Source organism: Equus przewalskii, chromosome X (assembly GCF_037783145.1).
Source record: "Equus przewalskii isolate Varuska chromosome X, EquPr2, whole genome shotgun sequence".
Classification (NCBI taxonomy): domain Eukaryota; kingdom Metazoa; phylum Chordata; class Mammalia; order Perissodactyla; family Equidae; genus Equus; species Equus przewalskii.
This window is the reverse complement of record NC_091863.1, coordinates 31439051-31456824: the sequence shown is the minus strand read 5'-3', so window position 1 is coordinate 31456824 and position 17774 is coordinate 31439051. Positions and strand designations below refer to the sequence as shown.

The 17774-nt window shown below is 40.9% G+C and overlaps 1 protein-coding gene across 3 annotated transcripts in view; it reads right to left on the bottom strand.

Moving 5' to 3' along the window:
• The window catches only part of OTC (ornithine transcarbamylase), an 83018-nt gene that overhangs the window by 55757 nt on the left and 9487 nt on the right, over positions 1-17774 (bottom strand). The window contains exon 2 of one of the 3 annotated variants that reach the window (XM_070604720.1): positions 11201-11318. The exons of 1 other annotated variant lie outside the window; for it this stretch is intronic. Coding sequence is in view for 1 of the 2 variants with exons in the window: in XM_008537854.2 (XP_008536076.1) it covers positions 3226-3302 (77 nt within the window). In the remaining variant the exon portion in view is untranslated. Of the gene's footprint in view, positions 1-3225; positions 3502-11200; positions 11319-17774 lie in introns of those variants that run through there. One more of the 3 variants, XM_008537854.2, reaches the window with a different exon arrangement.

The window sequence follows — 17774 nt, the reverse complement described above, 5'->3', positions numbered from 1 at the left end:
TACTGATAACTGGGTGACTAGGTCGTTTCTAAGATAGCTTAGATTGTCAATATTCTAAAATTGTAAAACTTCCCCTCATTTGAAAATTGAAGAGTGAGATGAGGGTTAACTTTGTGCAGACCTACTATTAAAGGGCTGGAAACCCAAAACTATTGAAAATCTGTAGCTGCCTCTATTTCTTTTATCTTAGTTAAATTACTAAATTGCTGAAAATAACAAACTAGAATTAAAACCCAAATTCTACTGTTGGCCAAGGGAAACATCATGATCCCATTCCATTCTGGGTCTCAAGCCTTCTCCAGTTTTCTAAAGTCAAGAAATGTGTTTTTAAAAAGGCATTCATTTTAAGTTATAGCAGAAAATGTGAGTAATCAGAGGACTGTTTTCTCATTTCTATGCAAGAGCGTGGATGGCCTGTAATCACTTTGTCTGTGTGTCCACGTGTGTATAAATGGGCACGTGTGTGGGACGAAGGGAACATAATGAGTTATGTAAGCCCTTGGAGAGGTCTGGAATGAAATACCTGAATACCAGTCACCTCCGGCTCCAATCTATAACCTCCTCAGAATTGGGTGGCTTAGCTCAATATTCTCTGAAGAAATTTCTATTTGTGAGATGAAATTGAACTGCACTTACAAATTGGTCTTCTCTGATAAAGAAAGAGATTTTTTAGTGGTTTCTTTAAAAGCTATAAGTGGTTCCCCTAATAGGCAACAAATCATAGGACACTGTCTATTACCCCAACACAGCCAGGCTCTAGAGCCTTGTTTGTGAGATGAAAAGCCTATGGATTGGGTTTTTTTGGGGCAGTCTTGGTGTCTGATCCTATTGATTTTGTAAAAAAAAAAAAATTGACTAAAAATGAATGATCCAGGAGCCTGCATGAATGGCTTCAGTCTCACTTAAGCTGTTATTTTATCATGTGCATAGCTATCTGGCTGCTCGCTTCAAAACTGTGCAGTCCCTGTTTTGTGGCATTGCCAAACCCTAACCACATATTTCCTATCACTCTCTAGTGTTAAACTCTTGTGGTATGTTTTATAACAAAGATCCTCCACCCTTCCCAAGAGAGGTGGGAAAAAGAAGAACTCAAATCTCTGTGGAAGGCTGAAAATCAAAGTAAAAATACAATACAGACAGAGTTGACAAGGAGCTTTTCTCTATTGTTGAGAGGTTGTCAAAGGCCATAGGTCTGATTGGAGGTCAGCAATTCTGAATTCATCTAGCTGGAAGGTGGTGTGGCTAACTAAAAGAGTGGGAAAGAAAAATACCCATGCCACAGAGAATGACACCATTTCAACGTGATCCATTTCTCAATAGAGACTCACACTCTTAAATTTCTAATAACCCGGGTGATTCAAGGCTTTCATATTTTCAAATAGCAGGCATGGATTTGCACTGATTGAGCTATGCTTTTGCCTCAGCCCCCATTCACTGTGAGAGATGGCTAGTCAGGATTTTCAGAATTGTAGTCTGGCTACTGGGTATAGACAATAGAGTATTAGTAAATACCAAAAAAGCTCAAATATTTGGGAGAGGATTTTCTTGCAAAAATTTAACCTGTAATAATTGTTTTAAAAAGTCAGTCATCACTGTACTTTTCACAGAAGAGTATATGTTTAAGTTCCAAGCTTTGGTTATTCATTCAGTTGATTATTTTCGGCTCAGTGAGGATTCTTTGTTAAAAACTATGGAATAAAATTTCATCACACTTTTATCTGATGTAACTCAGTGGGATGGAATAATAAAATAATTAACATTCGTCTGTCACTTTACAGTTTTCACACACATCGTCTCGCTGATTATCACTAGACTGTGAATTCATGTGTCTGGAATGAAATATCTTATTTACCTTATCTGCCACTGGAACTCCAACACTTGTGTAGGAGGTGGCACAAAGTAGGTGCTTAATAGGTATTTATTAAATGAATGATTGAACCACCTTGTGATGTAGGCAGAGCACAGACTACTCTTTTTCCCATTTTATAGGTGAAGCAACATTACAGAAAATTCTAGTGACTTGCTCAAGGTCACATAGTCAGCAAGTGGTGGTGCCAGAGCTTGCACCTAGTTCTTTGGACTTCAAAACCTGAGCTTTCCTCCAGATTCTTGGTGATGTGGCCTAACTCTGGCACTAATTGGTAAGCCCCATAATATCTCTGGGCCTCATTTACCTTATCTATAAAATAATAGAAGGCATTAATCTGTGGCTTTGAGGTCTGACTGAAGTCAAATACTATGGGCTTAATTTACAGTATCATTTACAATGTCATTCTGGCTTCTGAGAGTCTTATATTCCCAAAAAAGTGATGCTAATAGTGGAGTCCAGAGAGCCTAGGGCTGTCAGGTGGCCCAGAGAAGGGAGGCCCAGGGCCACTGTCACAGGTCTACTTCCTAACAGTGGGAGAAAACTTCAGACTAGAAGCTTCCTCCTTTAGGGAGTCAGTGAGGTTGTTTTGAGGTTGGTTTAGGTTGTAAAGAGGCTCTGCAAAAATTGTCATTGTTAACATGCAACTACTCTAGAAGCTTTCTGGCAATGATGTCAGCATTTGGTGGCTGCTTCCCCGGTTAACTCCCCACCCCTGTCCCCTTTCCCACAGACACACTCCACACCATCTCCCAGCACATGCTCAATGGCTGTAAGCAGGATGTAGCTTTTACAATGAATTCGTTGGAGACAGCCTCCTTTTACATGCTACCAAGAATTTGAGGGGTAGATTTCAAATTTGGGTTTTATTTTTAAAATATCATTATCTTCATCACATATAAGGTTCCTTTGCAGCAGACTTGCAAAGACTTATCTAGTTGTTATTTGGGATCTGCTTTTTAAAGAACTGATGAATGCCCACGCCCTAGGCTGACATATTGTTTTCAAGCAAAACCAAATACAAGCTGAAGGCCTTGTGTAAATTAGTTCCTCTAATTTTCTTCAGCGAGTTGCTCGTTTAGAATGCACACAAACAGAAGATGTCAAGAACATTTAGTCTGTTACACCTGCCGCAGTTATTCCCTCTCCCCCACCCCCAGCCCACAATGAAATCTGATTACAGAGGACTGAGAGATGAAAGCTCAGCTGGAATTAGAGACAGCTGTCTCAAATAAGGGTGGAACCTGGCACTGCACCCTCCGGAAAAAGGCCTTTTGAAGCTGCACTGCCCTGCAGAATAGAATTTCATTTATCACCATGGTTGCTAAGTCAGACTCAAATCTCTGGCCATCACTTACCGAAAATTTCGAACCATGAAATTGGGACCATTTCTAAGAGCTGCATTATTCAACAGGATCCTCAAATTAAACAGCATCTTCTTTTGATAGTGAAAAGGATGACTTTATGTTCTTGAAAACACCTCACCAAGCTAGCCGGTGGGGTCCACCTAAAAGCTGAGAATGCTTTCGATTGCAGTGAGAGAGCAAAGGTAATGTTACCCGTCAACTGCCTTATCAAATGGCCAGAGTACAGGAGTGTTTGGACTTTAAGCCAAGCTCCACCACTGTGTATTTTTTTTTTGAGGAGAAATCCTGACTTTTTTGGTGCCCAGACTCCTCATTTTTCATAATATATTTACACTGTCATGCACTTGTGCAAAATCAATTGACAAGTACTCATTGAGCATATAATATGTGCAAGGCGCTGCCGTGCTGGCTGCTGTGAAGGTGCATAGAAACAATTCATTCAGAAAATGTGACTTGGCAGTGCAATACCCCAGACGTAGACGTGACAGCCCTGAGTATCTCCAGTGAGATCACTTTCTTACCTCCAAGTCCCAGCCTTTCTACAAAAACAAATAGAAAGAAGTGCCCTGGAAGCTATCTTTTGGTGGCAAGAAGTTAGAGAGGGGGTAGAGGTATAGTAAAAAGATCTCAGTACTGGAGCTTCCATTGTGCCTTGCACATAATAGGTCTTAAAAAAAATTGTCACTTATTAATTCTAGCAAGAACCCACAATCAGTAGATGTGGGCAGGGGGGTTCCATATGCTCCCCCACCCCCCGCCGGTAGCCTCTCCAGATCACTAAGGGGCCATCCAAAGCTTCACATTCATTCATCCACAGTTATAAATTGGATATTTTCAAAATCTATTCTGTGTCAGATACTGGGCTAGGCCGGAATTTCAGAGAAATTCAGGTGAGCTCACCTTTGTAGAGTTTACAGTTCAGTAAGGATGATAAGATTTGTGAATAAATATCCATAATACAAGCCCATAGGAGAGGTCCAGATAAAGCGATACCACATCACAGGGAAGGGGGAGTGCTCTAAGCTGGGAAGGTGGGAGGCAGAGGAAGAGGGAACGAGGTGGGGGCTGCCTCTTCTGGTCAATTTATGTGACTTTAGCAAACCCAGGCGCGCACTTGCTAGCAGTTTATGTAACGCAAGAAAAGTGTTATTTAAAAAACAACTTTGGCCACTTCTTGGGCAGGGATGGTTGTGATGTCGTAACTAACATCGGCAGGGAAATAAATCTTGACACTGTTCCTCTACTTATAGAGAATGATGTGAGACAAAGAGAGGGAAAGACTGAAATTTCCAAACCCCTGACAAATCCTCTGTTCCAGAAAGAACATTCCAGGCAGAGACAAGTGTATGCAAAGCCTTGGAAGTAAGAGTGTATAGAGCGAATACTCCAAGTGGGAGAATAGATGGCTGCTTTGTTTGAAAAGAACATAAACCATCCTTGAAGAAGCAAAATAGGCCAGTTGTTGGATAGATCTCAGAGGATGAAATTGTTTTATGTAGTACAGGGAAGAAAATGGAATGTTTGCAGGGAGACTGAGGCAGAGGAGGTCAAATGGCATGCCCGTATCTTTAGTCAAGTGTGCTACCTGTACAAACAACTCGTATGAGTAATGCTTGGGGAGAAACCAAGAAGCATCCCCAGTGTTATGGTAGAGAATGTGGGCAGCACTTCTGAGATGCCAAAGCAACTCATAAACCCTTGTAATTCTATGGAGGTCCTGCAGAGGGGACCAAGAAAGATTGAAACCACCCATAACTCCCAGAAACATTGGAAGAGAGGAGCTACACCATAAGTGAGACGAGGTTAGAGGCAGTTTCACTGAATCACAAAAGACAAGATATCTCACCTGCCATGTGGGTCACATGTGGAAAACCACCTTACGGGGTTTGACATTCATCCTCAGAATTCATCCAGGTGCTCTCATTGACCCACTCCGTGACTCCTAATTCCACTTTGACTGCCTGATTTGGCTCCCTACCTAGCTCCCTTTGTTCACCCAGCCCTCCATTCACTCATTTTTGTCTGCCACCAACAGCAATTGTGCCGGGTGGGCTCTGAGGGATACAGAGATAAACAGGAGTGATGAGTTCCTTCCCACATGGGGCTCACCCTTTGAAACAACTCCAGAGCATGACTTCTGTCTCTGCCCCCTGAGCCTCTGCATTCTAACCTAGGGGAGGGGCTTGTTCCCTGCTCATTTGCTTCACGCCCCAGGGGACATTCAGCATGGCTTACTCCTCATCCAACTTCCATCATCGGGGTTGGGGGTAGGAATTAGATGGGGTTCCTGGAGGAGGTGGCACTGATCCTTGATGAATTGGGGAGAATTAGGGTATTGTCAAAACTGGAGGGAGCTACAAAGGATATTACAGCACAGGAGGGAACTTACGAGTAGACCCCAGAGAGAGGAACAAATAGGGTGTGTCGGGGTAACAACAAATGGTTCACAATTCACCCCATCACTGACCATTTAAATGAAGCCCTGCCACACTAAGCAAATTATGAAAAACATAGAACCATGAGTTTCCAGGTCCTGTTCATATCCCCTTTGCATTCAGTCTTCCCCTATATACCTGTCACTTCTTAATGCAAGCACCCAGAGCTGTCTGCCGGAGGATAACTCCCCTTACTCCTCACCCCTGCGTGGGGGGTAACTATGAGGCATGTTTTACACACTCCCCTAAAGGTCCCCTGAGCCTCGATTGTCCACAGTACTAACCTGCTCATCAATGGACCCTGTATTAAGTGCCTTCCCTACATTGTCTCACTTCCTTCACTTCCTTACCAGTTCTTCCTGGGATCAGATTCCAAATAAATCACTTGACTCAAATCCTTTTCTCAATGTCTGCTTCTGCGGGAACTCAGTCTTGGCCCAGATCTACCTTCTCAACAATTTTTCAATGCTCTGCTTCATGTTGTCTTCCCCCAGGCCCTGCTCTCATCTCTGATTTGGTACCTGGGCTTTCAGTGTCAATGTTGTTGTCTTCCATACCATATGGAACCCTCACTCTCAGATTTAGTCCTGATTACTCTGCAACTGGCGGTGTGCTAGTAAATGTTTAATAATCAGGTCTTCAAAAAAAGAAAGAAGCTCTAATTTGTGGCATTGACCGATTTGTGTGGTGTAAATGTTCCCACCGTGGCCAACTTCAAGCTACTAAAGTGACATCACTGAACACAGAGTTGGGAAGAGAGGTGTAAGACTGGCTCTTGCAAACCATTGCAGGCTGGCTCCAGCACACCACTGCCTACAACTACCACCCAAAAAAGGAGGATTCTCTCAAGGTTTGGACAGAAATATTTGAGGCAGGTTGTTGAGGGCCCTGAAAGCCAGATTATAGAGTTTAGAATTTAATCTATAGTCAAAAGAAGATTATTAAAGTTTTAGAGCTGGGGCAGAGGAGGAGACATATGTCATTATCTGCATTGTGTTTTGAAAACATTAATCCAGCACCATTGTGTAAGTACAGTGGGGAAAAAACAGAGGCAAAGAGACAGAGTTTATTGTGTTATGACAAGGGCATGAGCACATACTGGGGCTGTGGAAATAGAAAACAGTGAATGTATGCAAGAGAGATTTAGGAATTAGAATCTACCTATCAGAACAATTGATAACAATGTTGAGGGAAGGGAGACGGAGAAGTTAATGAGACACCAGGATTTCAAGTTTATGTTGTCACATTTGAGTCTAAAATTCCAAATAGCCAAATGTTACCATTGAGGATATGAAAAATGTTAGTTTCCTGGGCCAGCCCCTATGGCCTAGTGGTTAAATTCAGTGCACTCATCCCACAACTAGAAGGACCTGCAACTAAGATATACAACTGTGTACAGGGGGGGTTTGGGGAGATAAAGCCGAAAAAAAAAATTCAGTGCACTCCACTTTGGCGGCCCAGGTTCTGTTCCCAGGCACAGACCTACTCGTCTCTCAGTGGCCATGCTGTGGTGATGGCTCACATGAAAAATGGAGGAAGATTGGCAACAGCTGTTAGCTCAGGGAAAATCTTCATCAGCAAAAAATAAGAATATTGGCAACAGATGTTAGCTTAGGGCAAATCTTCCTCAGCAAAAAAAAAAAAAAGAAGTTAGTTTCCTGAAATTTAAAGTTTGTAAGCATCATGTATGAACTTGCAATATTTCTTTGAAATTGCTACTGTGCTTCCCTAGTGAAATCCAAACACTGAAGAGGGAATTAATGTGATGGAAAGAATTCTGGGAAGGATGTTTGAATATCAAACGTGACCTCTGTCTGCGTCGCTAACTGATGGTGAATTTGGCCAAGTCGCTTCACTCCCCTAAGACTGTGAGTCCTCATCTGTCCAACTAAAGGTTTTATGAAATGAACTATTACACCACTTTGGAACATTTAGGGTGCTAACCAAACATGAGGTACAGTGTCTAAGAGCCTTGGCATAGCGATTGCCAGAGACCTATTGCAAATTTGAGCTCTGTACAAATAAGACATATGGCTGTTACTGCAGTGAGAAGCTCCGTTTATTTCAGAGTGTTACTAATTACGTAACTACATTTTATAGCTGGTTGTCTGGAATCTTAAAGATCCGAAGAAACCACAGTATTTGCATGCAGTACACACTTTAGTTAAAAGCTCTGCAAGATTGTTGCTGGTGCTCTGTCTTCCCCCAGATATGAACAAAGAAGCATATATCCCTGTTGGAGACCAGTAGTCATCCTGTGACCACGACGAGAAGCAGCCTTAGAATGAAACTATGGTTTGGCCAAGTGGAAGAAGGAAGGAGTCTTGGTCATTTATGACATCATTGAGTTGCAAAATCAACCAACCTCCTGTCTCTCCCCACCACAGACACCTTGTTATGTAAAATAATAAATGTCCTTTTTGTTTAAGTCACTCTGAATTGGGGTTTTTGTTACTCACAACCAAATGTATGCTAACTAATACATAACTTGGCTTACACTTTTGAAGGTTTATTTCTCATGTAGCAACAGGGAAAGAATGATGTCCTTCAAAGATGTGGGTTCTAGTTCAGAACTTATTGTTTATTGGTTGAATGACCTTGGGCAAGTCAGTTTCTTTATCTATAAATGGAAACGATATTCTTTTTTTCTCCTTTATTTTTTTCTTTTGTTTAAATGAATGTACTTGATATGTTTCGTTATCTTTAAATTTTAAAAATTAGCATACAGGAAACTTGACCTTTTTTTTGGTGCACAGCATTATGAGTTTTAACTCATATATGGATATGTGTAACCACCACCACAATCAGGATACAGAACAGTTCCATCTCCTCCCAAAACTCCCCTTTCAGTCCTTTTGTAGTCACACCCTCTTCTCACCCCTAATTCCTGTCATATTGATCTTTTCTTTCTCCTTTATACTTTTGCCATTTCCAGAATGTAACATAAATGGAGTCATACAGTATGTAATCTTTGAGACCGGCTTCTTTCACTCAGCATAATGCCTTTGAGATTCATCTGTATTGTCGTGTTTATCATTAGTTTGTTCCTTTTTATTGCTAAGGAGTAGTCCTTTGTATGCATATATCATACTTTGTTTATCTATTCCGCATTAAAGGACATTTGGGTTGTTTCCTAGTTTTGGAACTTATAAACAGAGCTGCTACAAACGTTGGTGACTAGGTTTTCGTATTAACATAAGTTTTATTTCTCTAGGGTAAATATTAGGGGTAGAATGGCTGGATTATATGGTAGGTATATGTTTGACTTTAGAAGAAACTGCCAGAATATTCCAGAGTGGCTACACATTTTCAGCCCTCTCAGTAACGCAAGAGAACTCCAGTTGCTCTGCATCCTTGTCAGCACTTGAAATTGTCAATATTTTTCCCTGTTGCTGTTCAGATAGGTATATAGTGGTTTTTAATTGTGGTTTTAATTTGCATTTCCCTAAAGGCTAATAACATTGAGCATCTTTCCTTGTGCTTATTTGCCACCCATATATCTTCTTTGGTGAAGTGTCTATCAAATCTTTTGCCTAATCTATTTTTTAATTGACTTATTTGTTTTCTCATTGTTTTGTTTTGAGAGTTCTTTATGTATTCTGGATACAAGACCTTTATTGGATATGTGATTTGCACATATTTTCTCCCAGTCTGTAGCTTGTCTTTTCATTCTCTTGATAGTGCCTTTTGCAGAGCAAAAGTTCTTAATTTTGATAAAATTCAACTTACCATTTTTTTAAATGATTTATACCGTTGGTGCTATATCTCTGAACTCTTTGCCTAACCCAAGGTCACAAAGATTTTCTCCTACTTCTGAAACTTTTATAGCCTTACGAGTTATATTTAGATCTATGATCCATTTTGAGTGAAGTTTTGTCTAAAGTATGAGGTTTAGTTTGAGATTTTGCAGGGAGTGGTATATGGATATCCAATGGCCCTTAAGAACTCTCTATGTCCTAGGTTATATCCAATTTGCTGAAAAATCCAAAAAATCCTTTTGTGTTCATTGTCTTTGGAATGCTTCATAAACTGTAAAGCTGTGTCCTCTTTTAAGAATGTGTTCTTATGTGGCTTGGATCTGAATGAGAATTAGCAAAAGCAAATAAATTAGAATTATGATGGAGAAGTAAATTACCCATCAGCTGGCTACTATTTTTCTCTCCACTTGGGTATATGTCACCCACAGAGCTCCTGCTTTACAGAGAATTTGAAAGTTACTTTTTAATTAACAGATGGTAATGGGACTTTGTCAAAATATTGATTCTTGCTACATCACTAGTAGAGTATTTGTTCAAACACGCAGGCCCTAGGGGAAATTGTGAAATCAGTAAAGATTATCTCTGGTCCCCTTTCCACCCCTTTTCCCACCATACCCTTTCAATTAAGGTATATAAAGAAGGTAGACTGGGTCCCACATGAAGACCAAGTTTCTGAACGAGAGCATGAAATGCTGATCATCAAATTCAAATGCAACCTCTCTTCTCTCTTGTCATAAAAACCACATTTTCATTGAAGTCATTCTTCTGTTAATCATTTACTCTGGCAGTTGTTGATGTTAAGCAAAGCCTAAAAATGTTCAGAGCTTAGACAGGGACAAAAATCTCAAGTTTTCATGCCTGGTGCTTTTTGTTTTGTGATATGGTACATTTCAGCATTAGAAGACAAGATTAGAAAATGCATACACAATTTATGAAGTAGGAAAAGGGTAAATAAATATGGTTAATGATCCAACCTTTATGTCAGAGGCAGATGAGATGCAAAAGGTGAGGTTATCTTTTATGGGTGCCCTTTTGTTTGTTCAAGCTCCCACCCAGAATCCTAGAGCCATCTCTTTCTCCATAGGCTGATTCCAATTCCTCCCCTTGGAAGCACAGAGGTGAAGCTGTGCATAAAGGAGATTTATTGGCAGACCAAAGTCTATCAGGCATTAAGCAAATAGGGAAATCACAGAAGTTCAAAGTTCACCGATGTCTCAACAATCATCCCTGAGGCTCCCTAGAGTTGCCATATACTTCTAGAATTTGAGTGATATGAGAGTCCTGTCAGGCTATTGGCATTGCTTCCTGATGCCCAGCACTTGGTCTAGAAGAACTGTCCCAATAATAATTTCTATAGCAATGTTCTCCCCTTGAGCCCAGGACACGTATCCTGAATGTCCTCCAAAATCACTGCTGGTGAATGCCTTCTCTGTTCATTTCTAGCTTTTGATGAAAGCTGTAATCATCTTTGTGGTTGGCACCTCTCTCCAGACACTATTTGGGAAGTCCTCTTGATCTGCCCATGATTGTCTTATTTGGCCACATCTGCTAAGCAAGAGCTCTGACCTCACTTTAGACTACTAGCTAAACACAGCCTTCTTCCCTTAAGGCTGCTCCACTGGTAACAATTCTGTGACCTGTAAAGCTGGGACTTACCCAGAGTCCAGGACATAAACTATGGGAATTTTGTCTCCAAAACCAGAGAGAAATAAGCCCCTTTTCTGGAGCTTTGTTGATGATTTGGAGCCTGGATCATGGAGATTGGGCACTCACCATTGCCGATTTCATTCTCCAGAATTCTCCAACTGGAGTTCAGTGTCCTTTCTTCCAGAGACCCAGGTCATCCTTGATTGTTACCCAATGTGTTACCTTTAAGGGATAAGCGCTTCATCTGGAAAGCAGTATAAGGAAAATTAATCCAGAGATTTACAATTGGAGAGCTATTTATTGTGAGCAAATTCCTCAGCCTAAGCCTCAGTTTCCTCTTCTGTTGGTGGTACTAGAAGCTCCTATCTCAAGGCTTCGTTGTGAAGATGAAATGTGATAATGGATATAGAGTACCATAGCTTAGTACGTGGCTCAGCATTCAACAAATGTTAGCTTTTATTAGTTACTAGCATCAGTACAGGTGGTGAGAGCCCCATCAACCCCATCACAGTTGTTGGCTTATTGTAGTCACTTTTCTAGAAATAAAAGTACTGAGGTGTTGTGCTTTGCTTCGCCATTGTGCTCTAAACTAATCAAAAATAAGAAATGAAAACAATGTTTCCCAATGAAGACCTACGACGTGTTTTCTTCACTCTTTCCCTTTTCCCCTTAAATGATGGGAAAACCGGGGACTTTGTTCTCCCTCAGTACTTCAACTGCCTAACTTTTCAAGTTTCTAATCTTTTATTGTCTGATAGTGTTTTCCTTGTGTAACCCTGCTAACCAAACTATTCCATTTGAGATAGAAATGAGATAAAGTAATTAATGATTGTTAAGTGCTTTTAAAATACAAAGGACTCTATAAATGCCAAGAGTCATTGTTGCCTTCCAGTACAACCAAACAGTATAATAAAAATGGATCATAAAATCTCTTTGCTACCATGGCCACTACTCTTTTTGCCAGTTAAAATGTACAATTATAGGCTTGTTCAAAGAAATGAGGGACATGAAAACAGTTCAGCCATTTTCTAAAGTAGTCTTCCCCAATCAATGGAACACAGAATGACTCTAGAGACATTAGCAATATATTTTGCAAAGTCCATATGAGTATAACGCATCACGATCACCTTTAGTTTCTAACGATATCACTGATTCTTCTCCGTACCCACAGCTCTTTTCCTGCAATGAATGTGCTGTTGACATCTCTCCTGCATGTATTAGTTAGTTTATATCACTACCCGGTGATTTTTCTTATGCACCATACATCACTGCAGCAGGACACTGGACAGAGATAAATAACCCAGGTAACCTTGCATTAGGTAGATGGGAGAGAGTAAATGCATTGTTGAGTTTAGAAGAAACTGTTTGATCAACTTAAAGTGGCAGCTATTTGCTATTTTTCCTGTTATAATTCCAAATAGGACAGCATTTTAAACTAGCCAGGTATAACTGCCAAACCTGGAAGCCCACCTAGTTCTTTGTATTGGGAAAGCCTGGGGACTTTACTAGGGTTCTACAAATGGTTAAGACATATGCAGGGATGCAAAGAAGTGGGTTTCCATTACAGGGTCTGAACACATGCATGACCAGGATTCAGGGTTGTTTCGGAACCAGACTCATATAAAAGTGTTTAACAATTTTGAAATCGACCACAGTCTTCAGAACATTCTGTGCTGTTTTTTCCTTTTTCATCCCGACACTGCCCTTTGATTTGACAAAGTAACGTTGGCACCTGACACTATTCCTTAACTTTATTAAGCGAGTATAATTAAAAGTTATTTGCGTTCAATTATTTGCTTATCTGTTTCTTTGATTGTGCTTTCTCTTTTCATCAATACCAATTTCAGCTTCATTTAATTAAAGTGGTGAAATAATTAGATAGATAAGAGATTTAAAGTAAAACTGATGCATCAACCTTGATAAGCCCCTAAGGCCTCCTGGAATATTAACTTCCTTTATCACTGTTCTCACTAAGGTTCACCTTGATTTTTAGACGCATTTTAACTTTGGAGGGGTACTGAGGAAGTTATTAAAATCAACATGAAGTGTCAAAAGGCAAGGAAGCTTAAAAAGCTTCAATATCTAATATTATAGGAGGAATTCCATAAATATTATGACTTGCTGACATATGTAGAAGTTTTACATACAAGGAGAAACTTGGTCAAAAATGATCGTTTAAGACTACTCATTGGATAAAAGGAAAGATCTTAGACTATACATTTATTAAACTTTTAATGTAAGCATAGCATCTCCTTTACTAGATTCTTGAGAGGTCTGAGGTCATAGAGTATTAGACATAGGTGGACCCTGAGTATCTTAGTCCAACTCTCTCCTCCAGAGAACCAGAAAATACAATGACTTTCTCAAAATTAGGTGAAGGAGGGAGAAAAAGAGAGAAAGCAAGTGAGAGAGAAATAGAAAAATGGCTTCTAGACTCCTAGTGAAATCTCCTTCCATTACTGATTGACAGAAAGGGAGAGGCTTCCACTACCCAGCATCCAAACTCCCCTCCAGTTCTCCTTGTGTGAGTCTTAGTGTAGAATCTTAGTGTAAAAATCTTCCTTCCCTCTCTCCACCCCCTGCAAAGCCAAGGCATGGGCACATGATCCAGCAGATGCTCTCACCTGGGGCTTTGAATCTTGAAGGACTAAAGAAAAAGAGCCAGGGAGGTGAGATTTACAATGCTTCTACCAGCATTTCTGGCTGCGTCCAGTAGCGTGCACTCTCTTGCCACGGTGACTAGGCCTAGTGGTGGCTGTGGACTACAGCAAAGTCAGCAGCAACATCCTAACCCAATCTCCTGCTGCCTCACCTCCCTAGTTCCCCTGCCCCTTTGTCCAAGCATCTGTCTCTAGACTGTCTGTTAATTCTACGAGTTCCCTGATTATTTCCCACTAAATCCTTTTGTTCTCCCCAAGAACTCTGACCGATTCAGAAATCGGTACCACAAAGTGAGCTGCAGGCAACCAACCCTTGGGGAAAAGTGATAAAATCAGGATTGGTTGACTGACATTAACACTCCTCCTTAGAAATACAGTGGCAAAACAGCTGATGAGACAATTGCTTATGGTCACCTGGAATGCTGACTGAAAGTACGATTTAAGGAAATACGTGAAGGCCACGAGGAGTTCAATGACAACCAATGAGGAAGCTGCTTCTTATTATGAATAGCTTAATGGCGAAAGAAGTCATTTGCCTCAACTGATCTGAGATGGTCAAAGATAAACTCAAACTTTGGTTTCATTCTGCGTGCTGATGAATTACAATAGCACTGGTATCCACAGACCTAACAGGTCTCTTAGGTGCATATTGTGGCATTATCTGGGTTAGACTGAAAGCTGGAAAATTGACGTGGAAATATACGAGAGGATTTAGAGGACCCTAAGAATGCTGAACCCTTAATTTTTATTGACTATCCCTTGCAGCTCAAGAAATCTCTCCTAGCTTGTCTGATGAAACTGTTCTTCCCTTGACTGAAGATGCTCTTTTACTTGAGAGAGTAACCTGGCAAGATGAAGCCAGTTCTCTTCACCTTCCCTTCCCCCCACCAATTCCCAAGGTTGTCAGATTTCTGCGAGACCCTGGGAGGCGGGTGGCAATGACAGTCAAAAGCCAGAGAAGGCCAAAGACTCCTGGATTTCTAGTTTATATTGGAAAACCTCTGGCAAGTGTGTCTGGGAATAGAGTATAAGGATACCTGATCAAGGATAAAAAAATGTAATTTTGGATTGGTCTGGATCCAGCAATTCAAGATTCACTGTAGATGGAGCATCTATATTGAATCCAAGGGGTAAAGAAGGGAAATGCTCCTGATGGACAAAACTTCAAACAGTACACCCCATTGGCATTTTACTTGGAAGGAGAGAAGTCCTGAGACATGGATCTATATCAATTCATGAGCAGTGGTTAATAGTTTTGCCAGATGATTAGGGGCATGGAAAGAACCAGATTAAAGACTGCAGACAACCAGGTTTCAAGAAAAATGTGAGTGGACTTCTCAGAAGGTGGAAATATTGATGTCCCTTGTGAATGAACACCAAAAAGTACACAGTCTGTGAGAGTCTCATGTGTGTCTTATTACTCTATCCATTAAAAAATGTTACACTGCATTTTAGGACATAAATATAAATGTTTCCTGTATGAATAGCAGCTAAAAAAACCAACACTGTATTGAGGAAAACATATTCAATGAAGTTTAGGTATTAACAACCCAAGAGGTTTAGGTGGTCTATCAGGAAAATATTGATTAGGATATTCTATTGGATGAGCTTAGGTATATATTTTTGGCTGCCTAGCATTTGAACCTCCAACTAGATTTGAGGATCTTAGTCCTGCTCTCTTGTCTAAAGATCTAGAGAGATAAAGGGACCTTCCTAAGATCAGGAAATGGGGGAAAGAAGGAAATGAGGGAGAGAAAGAAGCAGAGAACTGGAAATTAAAACCAAATCTCTGGGGGCCAGCCCTGTGGCCGAGTGGTTAAGTTTGCACACTGTGCTTAGGCGGCCCCGGGTTTCACCGGTTCAAATCCTGGGCGCAGACATTGCACCGCTCATCAAGCCATGCTGAGGTGGCATCCCACATGCCACAACTAGAAGGACCCACAACTAAAAATACACAACTATGTACCCGGGGAGCTTTGGGGAGAAAAAGGAAAAGTAAAATCTTAAAAAAAAAAAGCTCTGTATTCTTGTCTGATAGTCTTATGGTTGCAGAGTAATAAAGGAGATTTAGGAAGTCATTTGTTAATGGAGATTTGTCTTTTTTCAGAGAAGACAGAGACCTGCCTTCTTTTTGAGCTCTTTCCAAATATCTACATATCCCCAAATGTGTGAATCTTGAAAGAAGGCAGCAGCCCAGTTCCCACCGGGGAAGCCAAAGGAGGCAATATTCCCTGTTTCCACCCCTTGGCAAAAAGGGTGAACTAGTGAGTGAACTAGCCTCAGCCAGTCGGATGCTCCCACCCAAGACTTTGGTCTCGAGAATGTGACCGAACGACAAAGGGACAATGAGATTAGAAGAATGGAGAAAGTAGTGGCTGCACCCAGCAGTGATGTCCTAGCCAGGTTGCTCCTGCTGGGTAGCCTTCCTTGAGCTCTGCCGTTTTTTTGTGAGCCTCATTCCCAGTTTTCCCACTGATTCTGTGCACTAGCTGATAGCCTCAAGTGCTACATATCTACCCAGGAAAGCTGATTTGCATGGGCAACATCAGTGAGCTCTCAAGTCTTCTGTCTTCTGGTTAGATTTGGTAATTGGAATCCGCAGCTGGAGAACGAGGAAGGGAGTAGAGCGAAGTCGGAATATTTATCCTCCTGGTTTCTCATGAGGTCACCTTGGGTTGGCTGTTCCTCACTAGAAAGTCACTGTTCCTCTCAAAGTGGCCTATTCTACACAGTTTTCTTCTTCCACGTTCTAATAAACTCTCCAATCCCTTCATTTCTTTGGGCCAAGGGATAGTAACAGCTCCACTACTGTTAGCCCTGGGTCCTTGCACTAGGCCTTGTGGTTGCCCCAACCCCCTTCCAACTCTTTGAAATTAGCTCCTTTGTAAATAAACCCTTCTCGGATTATCCTAATAAGAGGGTGCCATCTGTTTGTTGGAAACCTGACTGGTATGCCTTCAAGCACATTCATTTTCCAGTTAACTTTGTGCCAAAGAAATCCAAAAGACAGCATTCTAAGAGGAGGGGAAAGAAGAACAAAAGTCCAGAACTGGAATCAAAGGTGAAATTTTCAGTGAATACTAATAAAAGAGATTGAATGTACCCAAGGGACTCTGTTAGGAAACGTCATTCACGGAAAGGCATAGATGAAAATAGCTCCAAATACACTTAGGGAGTCTGCAAGCTTGATTCCCCATCACAAAGGGCAGCGGCTAGCAGCTGATGTAAAAGGGAGCTTCTGCTCAGACGTACAATTGCTGAACAGTCAGGCCATTCTTCTTTAAGTGTCTGGACAGTCATTAAGTCCTCCTTCCTTCCCTCTCAATTCCTACAGTGTTTTGCACATATTAAAACGCACGTAGGTTCTCCCACATCTCCTGCAGTTTTCTTCGGCGTCAGAGAGACTCAGCTACACGATGTTTGGAATGGTGCGGGATGGAAAACCTGTTAATCTGGCTCCCTCTAGATGCACCAAGTGTAACTGCAGGGCTGCCTCCAGCTTCATTAGAACAGTACGTACGAGGTAATGACATTTTAAAAACACAAACCATGAAACAAATAATGGGGATTAAAATTATTAGGGAAAGTAAATAATATGGAAAGAGCTTACTGAAAGCCAGGCACTACAGGTTTTGTACACATCATCTCATTTAAACTGCACAATCCTGCAAATTAGAAGTTATCATCCTGATTTAACGGACGAAGAATCAGAGGCAAAGAGTTGCCCAGATTACTCAGGTACTATGTGATAAAGCCAGACTTCAAAACTCTGCTATCCTAAGCCTATTTTCTAAATTGAGGTGTGTGTCCCTCGGGAGCTGCTCCAGACAATCCATGTTGGTGGAGGAAATAAAATATTAGAACTTTCACTTACGTTCATTTTTTATCTCATCATTTTCAAACATTTTTGTGTATGTTTTACAATGTACATGATATATCAGTACAGTAGTGTATTTAAAAATATGTAAATACTTATGTACTGCTTCTGCTAGGTAGCTTTTCTTGATCTCTGCCTTTGTTTTGTCTGAGCCTCATTCCTC